At 36.6% G+C, this 22,917-nt stretch overlaps 2 protein-coding genes across 4 annotated transcripts; one reads left to right on the forward strand and one right to left on the reverse strand.

Moving 5' to 3' along the window:
* Positions 1 to 1,969: 1,969 nt before the first annotated feature.
* LOC112568560 lies at positions 1,970 to 10,344 on the reverse strand. The gene is made up of 7 exons (XM_025245890.1): positions 10,124 to 10,344; positions 8,646 to 8,765; positions 7,904 to 8,092; positions 7,087 to 7,164; positions 6,109 to 6,214; positions 5,219 to 5,310; positions 1,970 to 4,537 (listed from the first exon to the last, which is right to left on the reverse strand). Exons 1-6 carry the CDS (start codon positions 10,179 to 10,181, stop codon positions 5,235 to 5,237), a joined length of 627 nt encoding a protein of 208 aa, XP_025101675.1. The 5' UTR covers positions 10,182 to 10,344; the 3' UTR covers positions 1,970 to 4,537; positions 5,219 to 5,234.
* Positions 10,345 to 11,073: 729 nt separating this feature from the next.
* LOC112568520 lies at positions 11,074 to 22,423 on the forward strand. Of its 3 annotated transcripts, XM_025245831.1 has the most exons (12): positions 11,077 to 11,414; positions 11,747 to 12,103; positions 15,735 to 16,016; positions 16,464 to 16,757; positions 17,217 to 17,369; positions 17,695 to 17,707; positions 18,212 to 18,264; positions 18,707 to 18,781; positions 19,161 to 19,241; positions 19,868 to 19,932; positions 20,612 to 20,833; positions 21,098 to 22,423. In XM_025245831.1, exons 1-11 carry the CDS (start codon positions 11,348 to 11,350, stop codon positions 20,819 to 20,821), a joined length of 1,650 nt encoding a protein of 549 aa, XP_025101616.1. In that variant the 5' UTR covers positions 11,077 to 11,347; the 3' UTR covers positions 20,822 to 20,833; positions 21,098 to 22,423. The 3 variants fall into 3 exon arrangements, with proteins under 3 accessions (XP_025101617.1, XP_025101616.1, XP_025101615.1); XM_025245832.1 differs by having other exon boundaries at positions 11,074 to 11,414; positions 16,554 to 16,757; positions 20,612 to 22,423; XM_025245830.1 differs by having other exon boundaries at positions 11,078 to 11,414; positions 20,612 to 22,423.
* Positions 22,424 to 22,917: the final 494 nt, after the last annotated feature.

The following is a 22,917-nucleotide window of genomic DNA, read 5'->3' on the forward strand; positions in this document are numbered from 1 at the left end:
GTCGAGAGAGCTGGGTCTTTTGCATTCTACAGATTTATTGTATGATAAATTATTACAATGCATTATTCATGGTAATACACTAATTTCACACCTTATTCATGCCTTATTTCTGTCTGAGCTAGACAATACCTTGAATTTGAACACACGTTTTATGGGAACAGTAATTTATTTAAGTCAGTCACACAGACACATTTATGTTAATCATCCATGCAGAAATATCAAAATCAGAAATCTACTGTTTCACACAATTCGAACCCGAAACCAGTCCTTAGTTACCGGCAGAAATGTGAGGTGTGGTGTAAATTCCCATTCTCTGTTTCGTTGGTAGCTCTTCCGTAAAGAAGGCGGCTTCGATGTGCTTACTCTAGCTGATGACAGACTAACATTGGTTTCCTTGGCAACATTGGTAATCCTTCATTGTTAATCACCTTGCAACACATTGTTTTCTTGGTGTAATGATTTGTGTTAATGATCTAATGTTTGACTAGAGACAGGTTGTGTAGTTTCCCTGCACTCCATCAATCACTCTCCTCAAAACGGCGTTTCTTCCTATGAAGTACACAAACAACCATTGTGTGGATGGATGGTGGTTGGGGGATGGGTCGAGGTTTGTGTTAAAGCCTGGACAGGTGTAAGAAGAGAGTAAGCTCGTAGTATGGGATGTTGATGCTCTAGTGAGTCTAGTCTGTTTTGGCTATTCTTCTTAAAACTTTATCTCTGTAAATCTTCGTGTATTGGAAATTATACACTTCATTTTGGTGACATTATTAGCAGAACGATGAACGAGCACCATGCCTAATACTAGGTGGGACAAAGGTCCTCCTTGCCTACACCCTCGGATCTATAACCATCAGAACTGCTCAGTGTCGTAGGAGGCGCTGATGTTCGTGCCTACGGTTGACAGCTTTCGGCTTTTCCCGCAATTGCTAATAGATGACTAGATCGCAGAGTGCGGGTGTACTGCACGGTCGAAGCCTAAGCCCAGCTGGCCTAAGCCTCTTCCTGTCAATACTTAAAAATGACTAGAGTACTAGATCTTAGCACTGGAAAATCTGTGCAAGAAGAAAATGCATGAAGTGGTTTTGTAGTTTCTTAAATGAACCTAGTTTTGTGATTTTTTTTTTTTTTGAAAATAGTCATATACAGAGTTTTCATTGTATGATGTTCATGTAGACATCAACATACGGTACTCTTACCATGAAGTTTAAGAGTATGGCTTTTTCCCCTGAAGTGATGCAAAAGGTTCACTAAAAAAAGACATGAACAGCGAGGACTAAGTAATTCCAGTACATCTAGATTACTGACAGAGACGCATACGCTCGCATGGACACATATCGATTAACAAGTACACACAATATACATCGATACATAAAACATCAATGTCAATACTTTTCCAAAGAAATCTGTATTTATGTAATCAATTAGCTGTCTAATTCGGTCGCTCAAAGTTGTGAACATGGAGAGGCAGCCCGTGTTATAGATTTTGTACAGTTTACATGCCGCTCATAGGCAACACTTCCTTTAGTAAACCTGTGACGAATGAGTCACTCTGCTCATGGGCCTAGTCTCTCTTTTTTCGATTTTTAGAAGTCGCTACCTCTGCATTGCATGTGTATTACGAAACAGAAAGAGTAGGAAGAAAAAATGAGTACAGCCAGGATGATGGCTGGAAATATCACCCTAGTCATGTATTGTCTGTTTACCTTTTTCCAAATGTATGAATCATCATGTATTTTCGTTTCATAATTTTAAATAACTGCGACGTCATTGTAAACATACAGAAGAAAGAAAAGACTAAAATGAATGTATGTCTTGTGTTACGGTGAAAAGTAAGATGGTAGTTGTTTTCCGTAGTAGATTTGAGCGACAAAGCATCAGTCCCAGGCGCCTATGTCGTCGTCCATGGTTTGTTTTGGGTCCAATCTATGGTGCCAACCTCTCCAAGAAAATGAGTCTTTTGAAATCAAGATATTTTAAAGCAAACCAGTTTATTTAACATCCAACATCTTTTTGTCACGTATGTCTAAGATAATGTGTATCAAACAGAGGAATTTAGCTTCTTTCTGTGACCAGAAAATAGGAAAGCTGCACGCATTTTGTCAATACCCTAACATGTACAAACGAAGAAAAATTGTATTATTAAGCTAATGTAAACGCTATTCCATGCCAACATGCAAAAGTAACAGACACCTACAATCGTTTGTACCATCTGCGGTCCAGCTGCTCAACCTCAGATGAAGTGTCAGTGGTGTGTGTGTGATGGTGTAGCTGAGCACATGATTATTCTTGATGTAAGTTTGTTGTTTGTTTTATAGTATATATCTCTAATTTCCCTTGCCTTCTTTTTTCATTTCTAATATTTTTCATGTTAACACCTTTTACCGCTGCACCTTGTAACAAACTTTATTCTTATTTTATTGTTTTACTTTTTTAACTAGAGCACCTTTCCATGGTCATATTGCCCACTGGGAGAAATAAATTTAATCGTTGTCATGCGCTCTCTCGCACTGAATATTCCAAGAACCTAAGCAGAATCACTGTTTGATTATTCTGTAAACACTTGAAAGCCTTGAGTATATATGACTAGGTGTAAGATCAAGGACCATTCTCCCGATGTCAAAGGTTGCAGTGTTCCATTTTGGCAGCTCTTCTCACCAACACACTTTCACTGTATCCACTAAAACCGCACATAATCTCATCTTTACCATATACATATATACTTATATATTTTTATGTGTGTGTGTATATATACTTTATGTACAAATTCAAAAGCACAAAAATCTGCCCATAAACTGGATCTTGCATACTTTTTTGCCTCATCACCCGATTTGACTATCAATTATATGTGCCTTGTCTCTTCGTGTCTCTTTACGAATTTGCTCTCAGGAAATTTTGACTAGCTATTGTCCTAGGGTGGGGAGAAAGGTACTGCTGAAGTAATTGCAAGGGTGATGAAGGAAGAAAGCATGTATAGGTCTAAGTAATGTACTGTCATTATGAACAAATTGTGAAAAACTGAACTGATCAATCTTCCCCACAGTTTCAGTGTACTCTCTGGTCCTGTGCGGCTAGAATTAAAATAAGCAAGACAATGCTTTTTTGCAATTTACCCATCCCTCTTTATGGAGAAAAAAATAAACTATGTAAATGAAGTAATTAAGGACTATGAAAATAATTAGAAATTCCAGGACCTAAGCTTTTAGTAGGGAAAGAATTTAGCAAACAAATATAATCTAGCAAGTGAAAGTACGAAGAAAAAAAAGCAGTCAATTAATACCAAGTGTGTCCACAGAGTTGGTAGGTTAGGGTTAGGAAGGAAGGCAAAGAGATCATCACACTCTTATGTAGCTGATTAAAACAGTGATGAGTGATGGTCTGGAGACCGGAGAACGTCTTCAAACACCAATTAACTCGATAATGTACAATCTTATGTACATTGATATCTTCGATCAATGGAGATGGGGCTATAGTCTCACTAGATAGGCAACTACAGTAGAAGATGTTTTGCCAGTAAGTCCAGGACTGAAGGTAACAGGATCTGGAGATTCCAAGCTGGGGGATCATTTGGAGGGGTGGTCAGCGTCATCCTGCCGGTGGTTGGTCGGTTGATTTTGCTTTGCCACTACCTCTGAGTACATTGGTCGTCTAGTATTCGTTTTGTTGGATGATTGTTCTGGCTTTGAGTGGGAGATATGGGGTAGCCTGTGGCGAGGAGGGGGGTTGTAGAGAGTTTGGGTACGACGAGGGGTCCAGGAAGGGGGTTGGAATCTGTGGTTCCTGATGCTGTACCAGGGCGTAATGCTGGAGTGTGAAACACTGCATCACGGCACTGAATCTGCTCCTTCAGTTTAAGGAGAGATGTGCGCGGGATGGTGATTTCCTCGAAGAGATTTGTTGTGATCGTCTCAAACAACTCCCGTGGAACTCAGCTTAGGTGGCAATTTATCTCCGTTATACTGCAGGAGAGTTCAACACCATGGTTAGGCTGAATTTCTGTGGAATGGGGGTGGGAGATTTTGCAGCTGATTATGGGCTGGTTGGCATTTGTACGAGCAGTAGTAGTCCCGTGGAGTGGGGGGCCGGGGGAGAGGGGTCGTCGGCAGCGGTATGGGAAGGGGGTTTCTCAAGGTGTGGGGCCCAGAGTTGCCAACCAAGTGACTGTATCCACAGATGCCAGTCAGAATGTTGACATAGAGACAAAAATTAATAGCAACTTACCGCCATTTTGAGTTTAACATTTTCACCCGGGCTCTGTTTATGTCTCTGTCCTTTCAGAAAAACACTTTTCTAACAAAATATCCCGAGAAAGCCTTGGAATCCAGGTGTAAGGTTTGTTGCGATGGTAGTTCCAAGGGCACTGTTCTGAAGGTGGTGCACCATTTTACAAGTTTTGTCGCCCATAAGCGACGGTGAGGCTATACCTCAGACGAAGATTTAGGTGAAAATGAAGATGCAAACGTAGACATAGACGTTGACGTAGAGGTGGACGTAGACATATGGATGGACGTAAACGGAGACGGAGAGGGAGATTTAGAGCCTGCGGAGAAAACAGCACATTCGTTCATCCATCACCAGGTGGCTCAACAAAACTCCTTCCCTAAGTCCTACCCTTAGCTAAGGTTGGTAAATACGTCTCAACATGTCATGCCATACGAAAATGCGGGTGTGCGTCGCATGCGCCTAGGTACGTGAAGGTGTCGACGGTCTCAACAGGTTTATCGTGTCGAACAATAAGTGTGTAGTGTATGTAAGACTCAGATGAAAGGAAGAGCTAAACTTTCCTTCTCCCTGCACTCACTCTAGATGATGTTTTTTCACGTTTCACGGTCGGCTTTAAATGATCCGAAAAAATCAAGTAGTAAAAATTCTAAGAAATATACAGAATGTAGATTTAAAGGTATGTCATTAACTTAAAAGATAAGAGATTTAAGATGTCACAATGGTTGTAATATTTCGCCACTTATAATTTGCTGTAAATTGTGTTTTGTGCAATTGAAACAACACATTTTCCTTACTAAAACATTGTGAACGTGCAATTCATAAATGTATATTATTTCGGGGGAAAAAAAACTCGACGTTTTTTTGCAATGTCGCAAAATCGTTAAAGCTAAGATATTACTGCTAATAATAATATTTGTGAATGTTCATACGTAAGTCAAACCCTGACGGGGAACTAGTATAATTTACAAATTAAAATGACTAAAGAAGTATTACTTACGGTCCAGGCGATAAGATCAGACCTGTGGTTGTTCTGGCTTTTTCATCAATGATTCTTGGCTTTGTGTGGGATTTTGTCTCTTGAAAGCCATCCTTGTGAGCAAAAATCAGTCAATCAATCTTCAAATCATCCAAATAGTAATATAATCAGCTTAATCATTATCAATCTAACTAGATAATAGAATATATGCTAAAGTGACCCTTTACCATTTAAAACCCAATCAAAGAAATAATAATTTAAATCAGTCAATCATGCAATCTATTCTCAGATCAATTCGCATAAGCCAATTAAGTCCACAATGAATCTAGTATCAACCAATCATTTATGGTTTATCCATATTGGGAAATATTTGGTCATGCAATCATTTAATAACTAAACTGTTTTACTTGCTATCCATCGAAACATTTATCGAGCAAGCTAATCCCTTTTTTATCACAGTAATTGAACAAGCTTTGTTAGTCAATAAGTTAATCACCAGTGTTGTCCATAGGAATGGGAATCCCATGGGAAACGTCCCATGGGATGGGATGGGACAGCACACATTTGTATTTCCCATGGTAGTCGATACTTGATATTGCAAAATAAATTTACTGTTATTTCATTCATCAAGGATTTAAATCTTTCCTCTGAATCATCTATTGTATGTGAGTAGCAGGAATTATAGAACAAAAGCGAAAAGTGGTTTTCAGTGTTGTCCATTAGGATTGTTAATACCATGGGAATCCCCATGGGAAACGTCCCGTGGGATGGGACGGGATGGGACAGGCATAAATTGCCATGGGACGGGACGGGATGGGATAGAAAAATATGTCCCATGGACAACCCTGTTAATCACCCAACTATCCAACATTTTTTTTCCCAGTGTACAGTTAAAAAAAAGTGTAACATACCGCTTTCTCCTGACGATGACCATGATAACAACAGCCGTAATGGCTACCGAGATGATAACAGATATGCTAATTGCAATAGTCAATAATGAAGATGACTCTCGATCATCTGAGGAGTGCGAACAAATTCAAGTCACAAATAATGTCTATGTCACAAAAATATGTAAGTACATAAGCAATCACAGAAAATCACAATGACAGACCGATACAGAGGCACGCAGTATAACATACAACATTGTTGTGCAGAGAATGCCAGATAATAAGGATGATACCTAGGAAAATTCTGCACAAATCAATAAAAAAAACTGTGCTCAAGGCTGAACGGCTTTAATAGTTTTTTGGGGCTATTTATTAGCTCACCTACAGAATCTGTAACCCTCCACGACGAAATAAGTCTTATGTTGGAAGTTTGAGATTTGCCAAATTGCATATTTTAGCAAAGTAGAAGTTCTGAACTTTCGTTTGATACAAAAGTTGTTCTTCTAGCCTTAACATTGAGTGAGTTATAAACGTTTGAAGTGTGAAAGTACGGTGGCGGCCATTTTGAGAAAAGCGGGTTCAAAGATTAGCGTCAAGATGACCGACAGGGTCTGTTTACTCCTAAACTTTTGCAAACAAATCTTTTGATTGCTTAATATTTGAAGTGTTCTTTAAAGAAGTTGAATATACAGATTGCGGGCTTTCTGGCAAGGTATAACACGATGAGTGGTTCTTTGGTTTCCGTATATACTGAACATTGAGACTGAACAAGTAATGGCTGACACTAGAGAATTGTTGATAAATAAAATAATTCTTACGGTCGGTCACAAAAACGCATCGGAAACTAAACGCGGTCAATAATGAACACACAGTCACAAACATCATAGCAGCTATAATTACGACCACGTATAACAAGAAACATTTGTGAAGTACAAGAGATGTCATGCCAGTCACGCGCAGCCTCGTACTCACCAATCATGCAAACAAAGATGGTATATTCACCTGTCTGAGGCGGATTGTGAGTCGGAGTTCGTTCATCGTTGTCTGTGTTTGATTCAGATTCAAAGTTTTTAAGTTCACCTATTGATGAAAACATTCAATTCAATTCAATTGAACTTTATTATCTCACTAGGAGAAATTACAAGACGTGGTAAAACAACTGGCTTATATATATATATAAAAAAAAAAAAAAAATTTAAAAAATAAATAAATTAAAAAAAATCACTATGTGGAATATAAGTTCCATTTTTAACTCTCTCATACTAGCTTACCTTACTAGTTCAGTGCATTCTGTTTTAAAATCACTTGGAAGTATGGAAGACTGAAAAAGTAACCACTAAATTGTTCAGAAACAAGTATTCAGTGGCATTATACAAGTGAGCGTTGAATATACTACATGAAAAAGAATATGTGGTAGGTTTTTACAACTTTCGTGAGGAGTACTTGCATTTTGTTACAACTGACAAAAGCAGATAAGCAATTTTAAGAAAATAAGTTTTCAAAATTTGTAAAAGATAAATATCAATTTAAGTGTAACGATTCTGAAAAATGAAATGGGTTAAATTAAATCATCATACATTTTAAGAGGACCCATTCAAAAGGCAACACCGTATATAAATTCCCAGATCCCATAATATTTAGTGAACTCGCATTTAAATTCGATTAACAAGAGCCCACGTCACCTAATATTTACACAAATTAACACTTATAAAAATGTATAACAAAAATAATACCATGTACAGTTACAAATTCCACCGAAACAACTTGATTTTACTCAATTTAACATTGATTCAAAAAAAAAAAAACCACAACAACATACTTTTATCTGATTTTTCAACGCAAGGGAACGTTCCGTGGCCGGTAGCTCCAAGGGTAAATTTGCCATTTAGACACTGTGTAACAGACTCTGGGCTAAAATGAATTTCAGTTCTAGACACGACATTAGAGGTAATGCCTGTCTTAGTAATACATGAAAAGAATCCCACCCAGTCGCACACAGCAATAGTCTCTGAAACAGATAGCGACAATGGACAGTGAGTTCCGCTTTTGAGCTACTTTCTATTCTACTTTCGACATGTAACTGTTAACAAGAACACTACCTTTCTGAGGTTTCAGTGGGATTTTATGTTAACAGTAAAATATAGAAGACAGTTCTCAACTATTTTTCAAGCCACAAGCAATTTCTCTTTTGTTATATAACTAATCATAATCATGATGTAACATGTATATAGAGCCAATACTCTGCACCATTCAGGCCTAAAGCGCTGTACATCTAATTACACAGGTGTAGAAATATTCAAATGATAGAGGGGCGTTACAACGACTTGTCGCGCGAATATACAACAAGACCTCTTTGTTTCCTATTCGTGAGTTTGATTTCTTATGATCTGTCACCAAATACAACTAACCACACAACAATACCGTGTAGATGTCATGAATAATTCCTGCTGATATCAGGTTATAAAATATACACATATCTATGTTGAAGAAAAACATGACGTACTGCATCTATGCCAAAATATGGAACTACAAAAACTACAAAACACAATAAACTACAATACCAGTTTTTCCACTCAAGTCCTCCTGTAGTACAGTGACAGTTTTGAGATCGCTGCTGAACCTGACGTCTATTGTATGGATGCATGTGCCATTTTTGAAGACATCACAACTGTTGTCCTCTCCTAAAAACACACCAAATAGCACAATGACAATTGAAAGCAACAGTAATAGGGTTGTTCAAAGCCTTCTAAGCCTCACTCAGAAGAAACAAGACAGTTTTTAACAATTTTTCAATATAGTTCCCTTGACATCAATGCACTTGGGCCAGCGATGTTCGAACATTGCAACTCCATCATAGCAGAAAGTGGCCTAGCTGAGTTTCAAAAACTCCCCCACAGCATAATTATATGAAAATATAATTGTTTCTAAAATGGCGACCACGTAAGTAGGATTTGAGTTTAGGAAACAGGTTAAAGTCAGATGGAGCTAAATCTGCTAAGTATGGTGGATGGGGTAGTAATTCAAAATCACAGTTGAGTGTTTCACCTACTGCAACCTGACCAGAACAAACATCTGATCTCAGCTTTCCTCTACATTTCCGCTTGACTGCTTCCTTTAATTGTGTTACCTCTGAAAATGTCAACCCTTTTGCGGCTTTTCCTTTAGTTTCCGCATTCTTGAAACCAATCTTTTAGATACCTTGTTCATCCCCAAGATCTTACTTAAAACAGTGTGTACTAAACCATAACTGAAGCTTATAGACTTAGCTAACTGCTGAACAGCAAGACGTCTGCCATACAAAACACACAGCAAATGCCATTAACTTGATCGTCTGTGGTTGAGGGTTTTGACCAAGGACCTGAGCGAGGACTCTGCCCCGCTTGAATTCAGATGCCCACTACTTCACAGTTGCATAAGGAGTCCTCAGCAAGTGTCTGTATCGAATCCTTATGGATTTCCTTTGGTGTCATACCTTTGTTTGCTGACTGCTCAGGCCTCTGTTTTGTCTACTTTTAGATTTGTTGCATTTCCCTACACCTTTGTATAGGCCATCAGTGCACACACATTAAAAACAGAAATCTGTATCAGTTTTTCTAGTTATAAAAGAAGTGGTAGTGTGTTACCACAACTAAAATGTACAGCTATGGCTCTTCTATCTTGGTGAGGCTTTATTCTTACTTTCATTTCTTACTTTTACTTTGTTACTAGAGCACCTTCCCATGTTCACATTCCCCACTTGGAAAAATAAAGTTGATCATTGTTATTGTGGTTGTCAAGGCTTTGAACATTTTGAAAGATCTTGGTAAGTACCCATATCATATGACACGTTTGTGACCGGATCAACCGGTGAGAAGTGTGTACTTGTGGTGATTCCTCCTTAACTTCTTTCCGAATATTTTCACTATTTTACTCAGTTCCTCGTTCTTTGAGCGTTCTATGGACAACATACTCTGCAGTTTATTGCTTACTTTTAGTTAGCTGAAGGACCAAATTAACATACTTCAATGCACACACAATAATATATCAAAACAGCACTTACCGTAAATGACTTTCACGAGTATCAAAGACACGGAGATAAAATAGAAAACTAACGCCATGCTTTAACACCAGGATTCCTGACTACTCTTTACCTAACTTATTTACACTCGTAGTCACTAAAATACTAAACACAATACTTGTTACTTGTAATTCTAAATTTGTACTACAACCTTTTCTCCTTCCTGGTAAACCTGATTCCTGAAAGCGAGGCTGGCCTATGTGGCTTAAGCCTTATAGCGTCGACAGCTGGCCTCCTTTGTTCAAATGCTACGTATTACAGAATAATACCAAATAATATGAATAATAACAGGCATAGTAGCACAATAATAACACAATAATATGCATTTTCAAACAGTATTATTTTTAGTGTACTACTGGTATTTAAAAGTAGTCTTCAATAACTGCGATGATGTCATAGTTTTTCTTAGATTTTCTGCGGTCCTGTTTCTACATACACACAGCTTATTATAGAATAAAAGACCAGAAATTTTTTAACTCTTTTAAGACAAATAAAATCTTATCCTTTCGTTTATGTGACAACCACTTAGTTTTTCAGAGAAAGAAAAGTACTTTAAAAAATGCTTTAACAAAATAATCTCCCTACATTTACTTATCAATGGGACACAACTGCGTCACTACTATTTTCAGAAAGAAAACATTATCATGGAGGAGTGCAGGTTCTTGAAAGTCGTACTTCCACTTTGTATATATGCAGCTGCTGACTACCATTGCATACATAAATACATCTTAGTGCAAGCTACCGTTTATTTGGTTATAAGGTATTCTCATTCTCTTCCCCACCTCCCTCAATAACTCACACACACAGTGTTCATGAAGCTATTTAGTTTCAAATATTCGCCTCTCCAAGGCAACCACTTCATAAAATATATTTTATAATGGAGTTTATTTTGCTTACCCCATGCTGTGCATAAGTAATCTGCAACTCGTTGTGCCTTTATTTGTCCTTTCAGTTTCTATGCCTCTCTCTCTTTTCGATCTGTTCTCGCTTCTTAGCTTCTTCACTTATACTCAGTCTAGTTTCTTTCGCATCACAACAGGTTAATGTTTTTACTTACATCCTATGTTTGACTCACAATTATCGTCCACATAGAGCTTGCCAACAAGGAAGAAGATATCTGCTCGCGTCTCCTGGTTACTCCGCATCTCAGTCCTCTAATTCATGTCTGTCAGCGTACAACATAGAGTATGAGTATCTACTTTCATCATGCAGAAAGCATTGCAGCTGTTCTATCTATTACTCCTGTCACCGAAAATACACTCTTCACAGCAGTGTAAGTTTGAATTTACTTTCTTTGATAGCGTTTTATTGAGTTTTGAAGGTACAAATAATTTTGAAACAAAAAACAATATGCTCGAGTACAAAGTTAGGGTATTATTAGATCAGAAACTGTATGCGAAACAATTAACAATAAATACAGAGGTGTTTCTATTTTAAATATAAGTCTCTGTTGGAGACATTAGACACAGGGTTACACTGCAGATAAATGCAAATTAACACAATCTTTTGCTAGACCCACACTAATAATTTGATGCGTTAAACTGCATGTAAAATGTCTCTTCCAAATTATATATATATACACTACATTTCTAGCATTTGTTACAGGTCCCCTCTTGAAATTTCTCAACTTTAACACAGACACCCTTTCTGTTCCGGAAAGCAGTTTGGTCAATCTAACTTTCTGGCTGAACGACTCAGGATGTAAAAAGTCTGATGTAGTCTATAGAGTTGAGGTACAAACCAAACTGAACGTGGGCAGCTGGGAATATGATGGAAGAATATTTCAGACAAACCATTGTACCGAAATAACAAGCACGTCTGTTGGTTGCCTCAGTGCAGCAGGTCCAGCAAGACTTTACAAGGTACTAAACCGATCACACGATGAAATCGAGTGGACCTGGACATGGAAAGACTCTGATGACATCAAAACCATGAAAAAGGGACTAAAACTTTATGTTTTATGTAAGTTTTTCTTTGTTTATGTTTCTCTATATGCTTTCAAGTAATGTGGTGTTAATGTGTGATTTTGTAAAAACAATCAATGAAAACAGTTAGGTGTATATATGATGACAAAGTCACAAGTTTTATTTCATTTTAACACTTTAAATTACTTGGTGTATGCCATCATCTGGCATGACTAAGCACGAAATCAATATGATTATGAGTTAAAATCCGCTGAATTACTACAGATAACTCAGTCTGCTCTAAACGGGGCCTGGATTATTGCTTCGGTACAACAGATGGAGAGCCCTGCAATTAACAGTTCTCTAAATAGGACACTGGGAGATAACAGGTTAAATCCGCAGTTCTCAAATTGTGGGGCGAGCTCCCCTGGGGGGGGGGGGTACGACGTGCTTACAAGGGGGCGCGAAGGTGGTCATTTTAAAAAGTTTCTTATATATAGGTATTAGTGAAATTAGCTTACATTGCTGGCTAAGGGGGGGGAGGGGGGCGGACGTACCTTTGTTCGTCAGGGGGGGGGGGGGGGGGGGGGCGTCACAAGTAAAAGGTTGAGAACCGCTGGGTTAAATCGTTTTAAAGCAATTGTCGTCTTTACTCTTTAATTTGGATGTTCGCATTAAATATGTAGGCACACGTTCAGTTAAAATCTAACAATGGCGAATAACCGTGATTTTCTTTAGAATAAACCTTGTACAAAGGCTTAAAGGGTAAAGGCGACTTTGGTGGAGGTAGGTATAGAAGAAACGTTAGGGTATAACGTCTCTGGTATAGCCAAGCACTGTGGTTTTTGGTCAAAATGACTTGTTTACTGTTCACCATTGTCTCTTTATCAGTGCACATCACGTTCAAAATATAAATAGTGAATTTGAATAAAGTATCTTTGTCTATCAAAGTACATGTCTATTAATCAGTTTCAATTACTTGCAGAGTTAGTTTTCCTTAAACATTTTCAGTCATTCGCAGCAATGGCAGTATATCTCTAACCAAGTGAATGCAAATACGACGAAGGATTTATGAAATAATTTTAAGCTATTAAAAAAAATTAAATGAATGCACTTGAATTTATAAGTGTCCACTGATAGTTCTTCGAATGAAAGTAGATTGGCTTATCTATCTACTAAGACCCCTCACAATTACAACTTTGGTGGATTTTAGTGAGTCATTTAGAAAGTTGCTTAGGATACAATTATGAGTACACACCTAAATTTAAAGAGACGACAAAATTTATTTTAAAACCTTCTACTTATTTAAGAAGTTCAGACCAAGGCAGAATTTATTTAACCAAAATAATTAACGAATAAATTTTTGTTTTTATTTAATGAGCAAACAAGTTTATTAGTCGCCAAAATAATCATCGTAAAAGTATTGTTTCATAGAGATGTTATTCGACATCGTCATCTGTACCTCCGTCTTTGCTGCTGACTATGCTTCCAAGGTAGGTGAAACGGTCAGACTCTGTAATACATTCTCCATGTAGGTGGAGTGGGGCTTCTTGCTTTGTGTTGACCCACATTACCTCCGTCTTCTTGATGTTGATGGTTAGGCCAGTCATCGCTGCTTCTTCTGCGAGCCGAGTGAGATTTGTCTGTGCGTGTTGTTGCTTGTGGGACAACAGGCTGATGTCATCCGCAAAGTCAAGATCCTCAAGCTGCCTGGCGAAGGTCCACTGAACGCCCGTGTTGCTGTTAGAAGTTGTTCTTCTCATGATCCAGTCTATGACGATCAGGAAGATTGTCGGTGAGAGCAGACAACCTTGCTGAACTCCAGTCCTCACTGCGAAGGGGTCAGTCAGCTTATCCTTGTGTATCACCCGGCATGTCGAGTTCTCATACAACTGCTGGATGATGGCAATGAACTTTGGTGGAAATCCGTAGTGCTGCACCAGTTTCCAGATGGTTTCTCTGTCTACAGAGTCAAAGGCCTTCTCAAAATCTACAAAGGTTATGTGTAGTGGTGATATTCCAGGTCCCTATCCTGGTTTTTGCCTTGGCCGTGAGAAGATGGGTCGGTGAGCTGGCTTCCCGAGGGCTTTCACCAGCACGCGTCATAAACCTCTCCGAAGAGGGATCTTCCAGTCGAGGCTCCAGATGTACAGTTATTGTGCTTGCGGTTTGTGTAACAGTAACTTTTTTACATGGTCGGGTTGTTAGCCCTACCACAACCTAATTTACCTCTAGGTGAGGTGTCCACCTTTGTCGCCTCTGACGACATGTCTGGCTGGATGGCAGAGTGACCCTATTCTTGCAGTGCTCGCTAGGCAAGCAAACCCCGGGGTCACACAGGGGAAGGCCTTCACACATGACATAAAATGACGTAAAATATTGTGACGTCAGAACAAAATGACGGTACTCCAAGCCAAAGGTCAGCGTCTACACGCAATACGAGCACAATCCGTAGGCCAAATAATCAAACATGTCATAAAAGCTGGAATGCATTTCATACGAAATGTAGCTGCACATAGCACATCCAACAGACGACACCAGTCCTACTGAACGACGAATGACCCTAGCACACACAAAAGTTCACCGATCCAACGGACATGAAGCTCACTGAACTGTGCCGCCGATCGCCAAGTCAGAAGGTTGACAAAGAATTGCAAAGAATTGCAGTCACCAAAGCGAAGAGGCACTACACTCCACACACACGATGGCAGGCCCATCAAAAATTATACACAAGCACAAGTCCAACACCAGGAGGATGTCAGAGAAAACACAAAAGACAACATAGCTCTTCCCCCTCCAGCCAGTTGGGCCAGGGGACATCACTCTCATATATCTCTTATGTAAACTATATTTGTAAAAAAAACAGACAGTAAAATGCTTTTTATAAAGAAAAGTTCTTTTTTAGTGATATTACATTCTAAAAGCATCTGACCTAGTAGAAGTATTGAACAAAAAACTTAAATAAAATTTTATTATTTTTGTAACTAATTAGAAGCATTGCTAATAGAAACTAATAATCCAAATGCTCGAAGTCCAAGAGAAAAGAAAGAAAAAGAAAGAGAGATAAGCTTAGTTGATAAGACATTTATGTCATATAATGTTACCGAAGAACACTTGCATGTTTTCTGATTATTTTTTCCTGCTACATTTTCATCGAGTACAAGTGTTTGGTTATAAATCATTTTTAAAACAAGATTTCTTTATTACATCTACAGTAGTATTGAAATGAGCTGCTTAACTTATCGTTACATCTTGCTCCACCTAATATCGAAAAAACACATACTCGTTTAATCAAATTTAGTACCTTCTTATATTTGTGTGCATGTACAACAACTCACTATTATTGATGTCTTTAACTTGAAATTTAGAAATATGAAAACAATCTTATTCAAGTGTAAAGTATTTTCGAGATAAATATAAAGTACATAATGATCAGACATGCTAACAACTTAGATTGCAACTTATGTAAATCTTTGTTGAAAAGACAAAAGAACAGAAACATGAAATGACACAACTGTAACGACAAAGTTTTCTACTAGTAGAGAACAAAGAATTATTCCTATTTAAAACATCTTCTTAGGCTGACTTATATATACAGCATGTGTAGTAAGTTTTTAAAGGAGAAGATAAAAAATTACATTCAAGGTGTGCGTGCGCGACCGTGCACGTGTGTGTCTGTGTGCAATCAGATCCACCCAGAGTCGAAAGCCTGACTGTAAATGGACATGAGGCAAATGGTACTTACCTGTTGAATGATGGACAAAAGGTCAACGTTTTCTGCTCGTTTGAGAAAGGGAACCCAGCATCACGTTTTCACTTGCTGAATAAAAGTGGAGCTGAAATGGCCACTCCTTCTACAGACAAATACATCAACCAGTCACTTACAGTACATTGTGAGGATGACTGGCCAAGAATCAGTTGTGAAGGGGAGAGGTCAAAACAAAATCGGTCTGTGTCTTTTCTTGTCAAGTGTGAGTATTCCTAATTTTGCTGTTAGTTATGTATGTGTTTTTAATCGTGTGTAACTTAAGATACGTTCTAATGTTTGTACTTTCTCTATTTAGACAATCATGTGCATTTTCTAATGCGACAACATTAAAAGTATCTAATAATCGACGAGTTCATCATCCACGCTTTTCATTTCCTCCTAGAGACACTTCGATACAAATATAATAATATTTAATCTAGAGGGTCGTCTAGAAATCATGTTAAATTATTTCACAACATTCCTGTAAAATTCGCACACACACAGATATACAATCAGGTAGTTGTTGATTTATTAGTCAGCACGTGCTGCTGGTGATTGATTAGTTTTAATATTTTCATTCGAAGAAAGATAAGTTTGAAGTATAGACTTAAAAAGTAAAGTGAACAATTTACATCAACAGGTTATTTTTGTACTTTTTTAATTGTCACAGGTCCTCCTCAGTTTGTTAACAGCACTGTGAAAATTGACAATTCTTCGTATGAGCAAACTATAACACTACACGTAAAGTCTTACTCTTCAGCCACAGGTAAATGTGTCTTGACATCATTGTCTTCACTCAAGAACACTGAAAGACAGGTGAGCTGTGACATAAGAGGTGAGCCGCCTGATCTTGTCTTAAGCTTTTACCTTGGCAACGAGAACAGCAGCATCAAAGAGTGGATACTAACCTATCAAAATGAAGTGGGTTCTGCCAACATAACAATAATCCTTAATAAATACTTAGGTGAGTATACTAAACAACTGTTATTTATTTACAAATGTGAATGTAAACAAGAGACAGACTCTGTGGCCGATGAATAGAAACAAAAACTCGAGCATGGAAACCTGAAATATATTCTTACTTAGTTTACAGCATGCTATATTGCTATATATATATATGTGTGTGTAAGGAGTCAGTTCAAATACAGTAAAAATAATCATTATCCCTAGAGATATTTACCTACTACGATTGAAGTAGAGACTATAGCAAGTATAGAAAGCATACAGAACAGAATATAAAAAATGGCGTACTGCGTTTTTTGTAGCTTTTACATATAATTAACTGTCCTAAAAGGTTGGACATTTGCATTAGCTCTGCTACGCTCCAATGAAAGACTTACAACAGAATGTAGTATTTTCCTTTAACAAGGGATCTTTATTACTTGAAATTATTTTCCTCGAAAAGATCTTTATCTGTTTACAGAAGATGGCACAGAAAAAGACCCGTTGTTTACAGACAAGAATGGCAAGATGGGTCCATTAATTTTTACCTTCTCCGTTTTGCTGATTGTTATTATCATCGCTTTAGTCATTGTTGCTGCTCTTGTGGTAAGGAAAAAGAGAAAGGAAAATCAGGGTAAGATCTTAAAATTAAATTATAAACATTTTAATAAATTTGATTTTGTATGTACCTGCTTTGTGCTATGTGAAAGGCTAAATAAACTCTTGCAAACTTGATTTTCTCTGGTTCTACAGGCCTTAGTGGCATTGTAAAAGGTACATGTTTACTATTAAAAGTACTAAATGGATTATACATTATATAGATTTCTATCTATGAAGTAATACATGTATGAAGAAGAATAGAAACTTTTAAAAATAAGAAACATTTTCACTTTTTACATTTATATATTTGTGTAAAGTAAGTTTTTAAAGTAAATGTTGTCATTTCTATCTTTTGTCAGGCAATTCAGCAAGGTATGTGTAGTCTTATGTGACATTAGTTCTTTCAGTTCTTTGATTTCTTGTGTAGTTTTGTCTATAAAATCAAATCAACATTTTATAAACTCTTTCTCTCCTATCTTCACATAATAATATTGTAAATGTTTTTCAAGCAGATAATGATTCTAACAGTTTTATATTTAATGTTGATCCATTTAGATAAAGTTGATAAGAGTTTGATGTATCACCAAGTAAAGGACATAAACATAAGTAATTTAGTTAAAATGAAATACACTCGTCAACTTTAAGGATATTACATTCAATTGAATTTGTGGTGTGCTCCTTAATAAATGACATTGAGTTTTAGGATTTTAACTTTCTAACAACGTAAATTTAATTTTTGTATTTTAATGTGAAAAGAAAGAAGCTTCTTAACAAAAATAAAATTGTTTCGTGTCAAAAGCTGATTGAAAAAACCGACAGAGTATTCTACTTATTTCGTTACGAGAAAATAATGTTTTATTTTGTGCGAAATTCTAGCCTTGAAGAAAGAAGTGCTGATTTAAGAGGCAGCTTTACAGAAGACATTTCAAGTAAGTGATTTCAAATTCAAGAACGTGTTTGGTCTCTTTGTTAAGTTTTGTTCGTTTGTTTGATATTTATTGTATTTTTTGCATCGATTTCTTTGGGTTTTTTAAAAATTGCTGTAGCAGGAAATTAGTTTAAAAATCCATTTTAACCAAGTTCTGAAAACCGTCAGTATTCTTTGGACGTTGAAGACTCGTGAGCTCGAGCCCCTGCTTAAGATTTTGCATCATGATATAACATGATCGCCGGTATTACTACCAATACTAGCTAATACTTGCTTCTTTTTAGTGAACTTTAGTAGTGCTGTAATATCTGAACAAGGTGTCAGTACAAACCATGTGACCGATTTCCTGCGTCAGATCTTACTCGCATTTCTAGCACGTAAATTGACGGAATAAAATTCTTGTTAAAATTGTGTCCTGCCGTGGTTATTACTTTTTTAAATAGCTGACAGTCATCTACATAATCACACCTACGTGTCAGCCTCAGCTGTTCGTAACCAAAAGAAAGGGCGAAGTAAAGGTAAGTTGTCGTTAAATAGTTTCATATAATAAATAGTGGTTGGAGAATATAAATACCATGATCAAGGAAAAAAAAAATAATAAAAAAATAAAAATAATGACAATGCTAACTCTACTAGTTATTAAGTCAACAAATCTAGCAATTAAGCAGTATAAAAATCCATTTATTTGTTCTTTAGATATTACACATCAGATCACATTCCCTTTAACAACAGCGAACTAAGAAAAGGAATCATAAAAAATAAAGAGAAAATCAGTCTAAAAAAATCGAAACAAAAGATAAACAGGAGAACGAAATTACACACCAACAAACACTAACGAGTTTTATCAATTTCTTTTACACGTGACAAATAAGACCAGTAAAAGATTTTGTGCTCCAGGTGAATCTTCTTCAGGACCAGTTGAAGAAACTTATACTTCTGCGACCGAAGTTCGAGCGAAAAAACGTCTAGAAAAGCTTGGTAAAAAAAAACCTTTGATAAAGTTATCATCTAGAATAATTTTACATTCTATTTTCAGTTATGATTATTTCTGTCCAATTTTTATCAGAGCATATTTAATTATTTTAGTTATCTATTTATTCGTTGTATTTTCCCCACATTTTATGGTGTTGTTCCCTGTGAGCTAGTTTACAATATGTTTGAAATCACCACCCTTTTCTTCTTTTGCTAATATACATTCTTTCTTTCTCCATCTCCCACTGTCACACAGTCTCTCTTTCTCTCTTGAATTGGACACAAATTCACGTGGATTTAAAGAAATAACTACATGGCTTGATACAGTCATCAAAGTGTGTGATTCATTTGACCATAAAAGTTGCAATAGTCACACCACTGCTTATTGCTAATTACATAAACAAAAATATTAAATTTTTATTTCCGTCTTATTCATTTTTATTCAATAGTATATTTGAAATAAACAGGAAATATGTATAGAGGACAAAATTTACATAAAGATGACTTAAAATCGCAGTAATAACCCCATTTCTGACTGAACAAGCTTTTACATGTTAAACCAAATTTGTATTTTTGCATTCGGTTATGAGGGGGGAGGTGTGCTCTTAAAGCTGATTTGGACTCTTTCGTAGATGATGTCGATTGCGATGCTGACGATGCTGACGATGGTGATGTCTCCGCCTCAGCAGAAATAATGGTAATCCTTGCGCCTCATTCACGTCCAATGAACTAGAGAGGTCCTTGGCAAAACTTAGTTCATCCCAGCTTGAATTTCTGCAAAGACATAGTTTTAATCACTTGTGGTACACATAAAACGTGTGATACATAGATATCAAACTATACAGTAAATAAATTGAGTTACATCTTAGATATGTTTATTATCTTTTTCAACTTTAAAGAGACTCATCTTTGATATAATAAAAAAATTATCCCTTCTATATTTCAGGCGTTAGTGTCACGACCCTTTTGAGATCTGAAAAATCCACATGAAATATTTTGGCCTACCCTAAGAGAAAAACACACTTTTCTTTTATCAATTGTTTGTGCTATATTATTGCAAAATTGTAAAATAAATAAAGATAAATTGCTGATGCGTTTCTAGATTTATACGCTTTTCTGTATCATTTACTGGCTTTCTAATGTCGTCTGCGTCTAAGGCAAAACTCCTCAAGAAATTGCCATTAGTATCTTATTCCGCCTTAATAACGACGGATTATATATATGTAACAGATAATTATCTATTTTTTTGTGTCGTAAATGCTTCACTTTAATTCGTCACCTTCTTCACCTTTCTTTCTTTCAGCCTGGTTCTATAGTCATGTTCTGCCAAACAGCAAACTAAGCAAATACAAAGTTGATTTATTTTATTGTTACAGGTGGCAGCGCCCACTTCTGGGGTGAAGAATTCAGATGGATTAGTATATGGAGACCTAGACTTCTCGAACAAAACAACGTTTAATAACGTCGCTAATGAGTCTGTGTCAGAAACAGAGTACGCCGCCATCAACTTCACCGCCATGGTCCCCCCACCACGTAATTACAGACAGAAGATAGATAAAAAGGACAAAAGAGATTATCGAAACTGAAATTGGAAATCAGTAAGTTAACTACATTGATCCTACAGGTTTAGAAAATGTTGTTAAAGCTTCTATAAGGCAGTGTTAAGAAAGAGTAATGCAAACTTGAAAAGGGATTTAATTAACAAAAAAGTACTTTCACTGTGCTTAAAAAGTTTAAGTATTTATGTAGAAAAATATACCATCCCTTGTTAACCAAATTATTTGTCTTTAACTTATAAACAACTCTCTTTAACAGATCCTTCTCGTTTAGTCTCTGTCACATAAAATTGTCTTTCCTTTTAGGACTAGATGGCCCTAGGTATGGAGCTTGTCTATTTGTGGGTTGAAGTATCCGTGTGCCTTTGTTCAGAAGTTCTCAGATGTGTGCGCCATGAATTCTTGTAGCATATTGTGAAATGTATGTTTTTTTATACATATGTGTACATTTATTCTTATGATTATGAAGAAAATTGTTTAATTTTAGCTTCTTTATAAGCAGATTAATTTCTGGCTTTTTTTCGTGAATTTTCTCTCAGAAAACATTCTACTGCCTCTATGGTTATACTTAGATCACTTGTGATTCACAAGGGAAGCTAGCTGTATAAAATCAGTCTTCATATTAAAGAGATTGTATAATATTGTAAATATTAGTGACTACTGAGTAAACCTCAAACTACACAAACAATTCTTAAAGACCTATTTGGCGTTAGGGAATAAAATGTTACTCTTTTAGATTAGTTAATTATGCATCGATTGCAATATACAAATAGTGTTAAATAAGATAATTGAAGGGATTCCAAGGAAAAATAATCGCGATTTCTTAGAAAGTTGGCGTAATGTTTAACAGCAGACATTATTGAAAAGAAAGGGAACGGTATTGACTCATCTCTAACCTCTCCCCACAAGGATGAATTAGAAAATTTGGTTTTTCCCTTCCCTGCTGCTAAATAAAGAAACATTCCAAACTGCTTGTCCATAGAACGGTTCAGTGAAGTAAACTTCGTTATCTTAATTAATTCTTCAGCTTGTTGGGCTTAAAGGAAGGATCGGAGATAGGACTAGAGGATATCAATAAGACCAGTATTACCACTGCTGTCTTTGTACATACTGTACTATCAAACTGTTAGTAATCGTCTGCGGCTTATCTTTACTTATGTAAATTATTGCTATCCCTGATTTTATGGTGGATTAATTGTATATGCCTGATCACTGTTGAAATTACTGTAACTATGTTAACTTTGCTTGTGTTTAAGATGGGGAAAGAGCAGAATTTCAGACGAAACTCTTAAATGTACATAACAGAAAGTTAATAGAACTTTATATAAATGTCAAGATCTTAGCCGCTTTTGTTAGCTCCACACATCCACACTTTAACTTCATCCTGGCTTATAGGTTTACGCCCTTTACTTACTGTGATATGAAAGTAAAGGAGGAAGGACAACATTACTCACGTAGGTTCATAATTCTGTGAAGCACTTTATATCGAGGACAGTCGTACCAAAGGAAATAAGATGCTCATTTAATTTGTACAAGGCATGTTATTTCTACTTTTGCGTGAAACCTGTTGCAATTTCTGTAAAATGGGTTTAAAGAGTGTTGGGTCTGAATAAAGCAATGTTTGTTACAAAATGGAGTTTTAAAGTTACTTGTAAGTGGTGTGGACTTTGCCAGACACTAATGAGTCTGTCTGCTCATTCATTTCTAAATTTTCCTTAACAAAATCATAAACAAACATGGTTCTGTTGTTAATACAAAGTAATGTTGTACTACGTATTCAATAAAGTCTTTTTCCGGCGTTCTTAAGTTCTTATGTATCCGTTTACACTTCAGTTTGCAGAAGTTCACAGATCAACGGTCAAAGTTAAACACTTATGTCACGCATTAGGGAAACATGTAGACATTTTGATATTAATAACATATTGCGAGGGCCGTACAAAATTATCAAACTAAAACTGAGCCTGCTCTAATTGGTCAAGCTGTAATTTTCCACACCGTGGTAACACTTTTGAAAGGGTACAATCCCAGCCTACCCTGACACCGATACCACAATCTGCCTTCTTGTAATCAGGCGCGCAAAAACTATAATCTTCTACTATAAAACAATTTTTTGGAGTCTGTAAAAC

This window comes from Pomacea canaliculata, linkage group LG7, assembly GCF_003073045.1.
Source record: "Pomacea canaliculata isolate SZHN2017 linkage group LG7, ASM307304v1, whole genome shotgun sequence".
In the NCBI taxonomy this organism is placed as follows: Eukaryota; Metazoa; Mollusca; class Gastropoda; order Architaenioglossa; family Ampullariidae; genus Pomacea; species Pomacea canaliculata.

Coding starts and splice junctions, on each gene's coding strand:
- LOC112568560 (XM_025245890.1), bottom strand. CDS start 10,181: ATGGCGTTAGTTTTCTATTTTATCTCCGTGTCTTTGATACTCGTGAAA. Junction 8,093..8,645: donor GGACTTGAGTGGAAAAACTG/GTATTGTAGTTT, acceptor TATCTGTTTCAG/AGACTATTGCTGTGTGCGAC. Junction 6,215..7,086: donor TCACAATCCGCCTCAGACAG/GTGAATATACCA, acceptor CGCACTCCTCAG/ATGATCGAGAGTCATCTTCA.
- LOC112568520 (XM_025245831.1), top strand. CDS start 11,348: ATGCAGAAAGCATTGCAGCTGTTCTATCTATTACTCCTGTCACCGAAA. Junction 11,415..11,746: donor AATACACTCTTCACAGCAGT/GTAAGTTTGAAT, acceptor CATTTGTTACAG/GTCCCCTCTTGAAATTTCTC. Junction 18,265..18,706: donor CTTTACAGAAGACATTTCAA/GTAAGTGATTTC, acceptor TTTTTTAAATAG/CTGACAGTCATCTACATAAT.